Source organism: Artemia franciscana, chromosome 20, assembly GCF_032884065.1.
Source record: "Artemia franciscana chromosome 20, ASM3288406v1, whole genome shotgun sequence".
In the NCBI taxonomy this organism is placed as follows: Eukaryota; Metazoa; Arthropoda; class Branchiopoda; order Anostraca; family Artemiidae; genus Artemia; species Artemia franciscana.
This window is the reverse complement of record NC_088882.1, coordinates 37,778,390-37,785,063: the sequence shown is the minus strand read 5'-3', so window position 1 is coordinate 37,785,063 and position 6,674 is coordinate 37,778,390. Positions and strand designations below refer to the sequence as shown.

At 32.2% G+C, this 6,674-nt stretch overlaps 1 protein-coding gene across 2 annotated transcripts; it reads right to left on the bottom strand.

Moving 5' to 3' along the window:
• Positions 1–632: 632 nt before the first annotated feature.
• LOC136040216 (zinc finger protein 271-like) lies at positions 633–5,665 on the bottom strand. 2 transcript variants are annotated; one of them, XM_065724414.1, is made up of 2 exons: positions 4,629–5,665; positions 633–4,589 (listed from the first exon to the last, which is right to left on the bottom strand). In XM_065724414.1, exons 1-2 carry the CDS (start codon positions 5,383–5,385, stop codon positions 3,343–3,345), a joined length of 2,004 nt encoding a protein of 667 aa, XP_065580486.1. In that variant the 5' UTR covers positions 5,386–5,665; the 3' UTR covers positions 633–3,342. The 2 variants fall into 2 exon arrangements, with proteins under 2 accessions (XP_065580486.1, XP_065580484.1); XM_065724412.1 differs by having other exon boundaries at positions 633–5,665.
• Positions 5,666–6,674: the final 1,009 nt, after the last annotated feature.

Below are 6,674 nucleotides of genomic sequence, written 5' to 3'. Positions count from 1 at the left end.
TCATTGCAACAATATTTGCAGATATTTTGACAAGGAATTACAACAAGTCAATCCCTTAAAAAAGAAAACCCGTTTGAACGCACCCGGTTAAATATGTCTGTAGGAAGGCCCAAAAAACAAAGATTTGCAATTATTACAAATTATGATTCTCATTTTGACAGGAGATTACAAAAATTCTAAACCTTGAAAAAAATCAAAAGTTTGAAGCTTAGTAGAAATCGGACTTGCGGTAATAACCAAATACCTTTGAATAGACATCAATAAGAATAGTCATTAAATTGCGTAGAAACAAAAAACGGATAATTACAAAAATATTTGTATATATTTTAATAAGGGATTACAAAAAGTTGTTAGAAAAACATCATCACCACATTTCTTTTGTTATAAATATAATCGATGTCTTTAAGACATGAAAAAAATTGACAATTTTTTTAAGTTACATAAACAGCAATTTTCTATCCTTAAGCTTACCAAATTCAAGGTATTTAATTATATTATTTTGTAGCGCTTAGCCCTTTATTTAAGCCGAGGTTTTTTTCAATGAAGTTCGGCTTTCAATAGTTTTTGAAAAGATTCATTTACTTCAAATTGTCTTTCTGTGCTTTAAAATCAGTTATAAACACACACAAACATTTTCAGATAGACTTTTATTGCTTATTGTCCATAAGTAATAGCTGACCTGAAAACTACATACATCAAATAAAAGTATTTTGATAATCTTTAAAAATTACAAAAAATAAATTAAAACACTATAAAATTATTCATCAAAAACTTACGGATCAAATGTAAATAACACAAATCAAAGAAAAGGAACCAAAAAGGAAAGAATGGCAGGCTTAAAAAACAGTGGTGGGAAGAATTTCAGGAAGGAAAATAATTTAGTTGAACTCGATAAGTCTTTTGCACATCTTAGAAAGCAAAGCAAACTTAAGCGGATTAAATAAAGCCCTGTTAGGCTTAAATCAAGAAAATTTATATCTATTGCAAATCTGATTTAATTTGTATGCAACAGAGTAAGGAAAAGTAATCAACGGGAACTCTGAAATATATGAGAAAATTGCAGCAACATCTGGCATAACCAAAATAAAAAATATTTATTTTTGTCCCCTATGCAAGGGCAAATTATCATGGCGAAAAAAACCAACCCTAGGTTTTCTAGCTCTGTTAAACCCTAACGGACGTTGGCAACAATTAATTCTGTGAGATTTTTCTTTCAAAAATTCAAAAACGAATACAGTGTATCATAGATAAGGACTTCCAGGTGACTATTCAACAGCTGCGGACATGTGCAGGTAGTTATAAAAGAGAAATATTAAACTTAAATACATCTCTTTATTACATTTATTTTCTTTACTCCTATTTAGGATTAAATTGGAAACATTAGTTCCCGTTACCTAGCAAAACAAAATAACAAACTATATAACCAAAAAAAATTATATCAATTATATTTATACTTTCTTTACTTCGGTCCAATAAAAAACCTGATGCAAAAAAACACAATGAATGAAGTACATTTTGAAACGTCCTACATATAGCTTATGCCAAGTTATGGTACAATCAATTGAACATAGTTTCAAAGCAAAGAAGCAACCTTCTTAAGGAATATTTTATTTTGGGTCAAAATAAAATTACATTAATTAAAATATGCTTTCAGAGGTATGACAGTTTTAAGGGTGCTCTTTGTATAACCTGCTACTGATCCTGCATGTGTTCTAGCACATGTAAAAAAATTACAGCTATGGGCATAATCTACTAAGTAGGAGAAGCTAATAAACAAAACTTTTAAATCCGTCTGAGAAAATATCAGCCAACACCATCTGGCATAACCGTAAGGGATTTACGTTTATACCCTACGCAAGATTAAATTATCATAGCTGACTTTATACACCTTTAAAGGCTCTCTAGCACAATGATACCATTATGCAAGTAGACAACAATGATTTGTATGGGATACTTCACCAAAAAATATCTAAAACTAAATACTGTGCATAATAGAGAAGGATTTTCAACTGAGAATGAAAGATTTACAATAACTCAAAACCATAAGTCATTTGCTGATAACTATAATAGAGTATACAGAACCTAAATACAACCAATATTGAGATTTATTTTCTCCTTTTTACTTTAAATTGGAAATATTACTTAGCAAAACAAAACAGCTAACTATAGAAAAAAATATCAATTCTATGTACAATTCCTTAATTGTTGGTCCAAAACAAAACCTTCTGTAAAAAAAAACAATGAATTGAGGAGACTATTTGTTATTTTAATAGGCGTTGTTCTTTACAGCAGCTTACTCATAATAATGTTGGAAGCTATTATAAAAGTTTCATTTAACAGTAAAGAAGTGATTTAGTTTAGGAACGTTTTAGCTTGGGTCAAAATAAACTTCAAAATTTAGCTGAGACCTTTACTCAATAAATCACAACCGATCCTGTTTCGAATTTGTCAAATTTATGACAGGCAAAACAATATTTTCCATAGTAAGAAGCATCTCCTGATGGGCTGACACCCTCCTCAGTCAAAGCCCAGCTACAATTATATATAAGATTCAAATAAAGTTTTAAATACTTATTTCGCTGATGACAACCATACTAAACCAAAACCTTTTTTTAATGACAAAGTAAGAAACTAACTAAAATTGTTCATTACAAAGTTTAGACAAAGGATAAAATATATAAACAAGAAATAGATTTAAAAGAACACCAAGAAAGATGCAGACTAATTCAGAGAGACAAAAGAAAAACCCCAAAGCTTAAAAACTACTGTCCTACTGAACATCCACCGTATCTGTGACAGCAAAAACATTGTTGATAACAGCAGTTACTTACACACATTTCACAATTCAAACCTCAACCACACAACACACCTCAAAATTTACTCTTTTTTCTTCATGTGTATAAAATTCAGGCACATTAAAAAATACAATAAAAATATACAAACAAAATATAATATAAAAAACTTCAAAAAACATCCCAATTTGTTTATATTCATTTTTTGTTGTGGTTTTTATGAGTCGGATGAACATTCCAGGGGAGGATCCGAACCCACAAACACCCCCCCCCCCTGGATACAACCTGACAAACGATTCTATTAGAAAACACGGCTATCAAACTGTATTGAAGGAAAGCACAAATGACTCAAAATTTTCATGAAAAAAAAAGTATCATCTAAGTTAGGATTTACTATAATGTAATTTTGCAATGGCTCATTAAAGCACTTGAGAGAATTCCTTCTAACAAATGCCACGTTTGAAGGGTTTATTACAAGTATGTAATATTTTCTGCTTGTTCAAATGGACCGCTTAATGAGGGCCTTTTTTAATAAATCATATTTAAACGGTTATTCACGTGTATACAATCTTTGGTGCATATTCAAACTGCTTGACTGAGAAAAACCTTTGTTACATACGTCACATTTAAACGGTTTTTCACCTGTATGCACTCTCTGGTGCACATCCAAATGGCCTGATTGAGAAAAGCCTTTGTTACATACGTCACATTTAAACGGTTTTTCACCTGAATGCACTCTCTGGTGCACATCCAAATGGCTTGATTGAGAAAAGCCTTTGTTACATACGTCACATTTGAACGGTTTTTCACCTCTATGCACTCTCTGGTGCCGAATCAAATTGCTTGGACAAGAGAAGCATTTGTTACATACGTCACATTTAAACGGTTTTTCACCTGTATGCACTCTCTGGTGCACATCCAAATTGCTTGAACGAGAAAAACCTTTGTTACATACGTTACATTTGAACGGTTTTTCACCTGAATGCACTCTCTGGTGCACATCCAAATGACTTGATTGAGAAAAGTTTTTGTTACATACGTCACATTTAAACGATTTTTCACCTGAATGCACTCTCTGGTGCACATCCAAATGGCCTGATTGAGAAAAGCCTTTGTTACATACGTCACATTTAAACGGTTTTTCACCTGAATGCACTCTCTGGTGCACATCCAAATTGCTTGAACGAGAAAAACCTTTGTTACATACGTTACATTTGAACGGTTTTTCACCTGAATGCACTCTCTGGTGCACATCCAAATTGCTTGAACGAGAAAAACCTTTGTTACATACGTTACATTTGAACGGTTTTTCACCTGAATGCACTCTCTGGTGCACATCCAAATGGCTTGATTGAGAAAAGCCTTTGTTACATACGTCACATTTGAACGGTTTTTCACCTGTATGCACTCTCTGGTGCACATCCAAATGGCTTGATTGAGAAAAGTTTTTGTTACATACGTCACATTTAAACGATTTTTCACCTGAATGCACTCTCTGGTGCACATCCAAATGGCTTGATTGAGAAAAGCCTTTGTTACATACGTCACATTTAAACGGTTTTTCACCTGTATGCACTCTCTGGTGCACATCCAAATTGCTTGAACGAGAAAAACCTTTGTTACATACATTACATTTGAACGGTTTTTCACCTGTATGTACTCTCTGGTGCCCAATCAAATTGCTTGAACGAGAAAAACCTTTGTTACACACGTCACATTTAAACGGTTTTTCACCTGTGTGCACTCTCTGGTGCACATTCAAATGGCTTGAACAAGAAAAGCCTTTATTACATACGTCACATTTGAACGGTTTTTCACCTGAATGCACTCTCTGGTGCACATCCAAATGGCTTGATTGAGAAAAGCCTTTGTTACATACGTCACATTTGAACGGTTTTTCACCTCTATGCACTCTCTGGTGCCGAATCAAATTGCTTGGATCAGAGAAGCATTTGTTACATACGTCACATTTAAACGGTTTTTCACCTGTATGCACTCTCTGGTGCACATTCAAATGGCTTGAATGAGAAAAGCCTTTGTTACATACGTCACATTTGAACGGTTTTTCACCTCTATGCACTCTCTGGTACCCAATCAAATTGCTTGAATGAGGATTGCCCTTCTTGCCTACATTACACTTATTTAATTTTATCCCCGTATTTGTTCTTGGGTGTCTTTCTAATTTTCTGCGGTTTTTACTGAGCAAGTGACTATTAGAAAATATTTCTCGATTTTCTATGCTTTTCGTTTCTGATTCTGAATCATGTGAATTTGAGCATCCATTAGTGGACGAATTCTGTGAAACCACTAGCAATGCATTTCCCTGCAAGTCTCTTCCAGACAGGTTTCGTGAAAGTTTTTCACAGCCAGTGTCAAAATGAAGATCCAGCATCAAAAATGATTTCTCTGTTTTCCCACAGGAGTCACAACGCCAGATCCCAGCAGTTAATTCTTCTATAGCCTTCTCTCTCAGCTTTTTCACGACAACGATTAGTTTTGGGCGTAAGAGTACTGGTTGAACTACACCATCAGAATCGCTTAGAGTAGAACTCATTATTTCTAAAGTAAGAGAAAAATAAATTAAAGGTAGCATAACAATTACAAATAAAAAGTGAGGGTTTCAAAAGTTATACAAGATTAGAGTTTAAATTGTCTCCCCTATCTTTTAAAATTTTTAAGCTATCAGATATGATACAGGTCAACCTTAATTCTAATTTAAATTAGAAGGGAGGGATATCCTTCAAACTATCGGTTCGTTGAATTAGAATATTAAAAACTCAATGCGTAGTAGCACTGTAACATATAGTATGTAGGTAATACTTGTATTATGTTTTCAATAGCAATTTACTATTGACATTATCATCCTGAAAACGTTAAATGAAAAGAAAAAATGAACAAGTTTCTCATTATTAAATAAAAACAAAGGTAAAATACAACTAAAAGGTAAAAAAAATATATATATATATAATATATATATATATATATATATATATATATATATATATATATATATATATATATATATATATATAGATATATACATATATATATATATATATATATATATATATATATATATATATATATATATATATATATATATATATATATATATATATATAATGAGAATGAACCAATATTTGAATTAGATATTACATTTCTATTTTCCTCTAAAATGTATAATATTATATTCACATTAAAATTATTAATCCGTTAAATCAACATAATTTCTTGTCATATTTGACGCATAAGGATTTTCGGAATCACTTCCAGCTTTAATGCACACTGCCACTCGCCCCATCACCCCAAAAGATTATATATATTTCTAGGCTACAAATAAGTAGTGGGCTGGTTTTGTTGGTTTAATCAAATTTGACAATTCTTATTTCTATTGAACAGCTGTTGATAAGATGCTGTTTAGAAATTTCGTCAAAAGAGTCTAGGCTTATCTACTTGAAAATACGTTGAAAAATTAGAGATAAGGGTTTCACAATCTGGAAAAGTAGTTGTGTAAAGGGAATGAAATATTTGGATATGGATGATTAACCTTAGTGGAGCCCCTTACATCTATCTCCACCTTTTCCCTCTCAAAAGAGGACTGCACTTTGTTGAACTTGGACAGTCTCTTTTAAAAGTGACATCTTCATAAGCCCATCTAAAGCCCAAAAGAACATACAAGGCTCTACCCTGAAATCAGGACTGATCCAGCTTTAATCCCAATATATAGTTTTAGTGATCGGTAGGACTATTCCTTAAATTTAAAAAGAAAAGCCTTGATTTAGCTTAAAATCACAATGAGATTGTAGAGATTAAATGCTTAAAATATAGAGGCATTTGTTTTTTATTTTAGAGGAATACTGTCTTCTAGACTGGTCCTTTCTA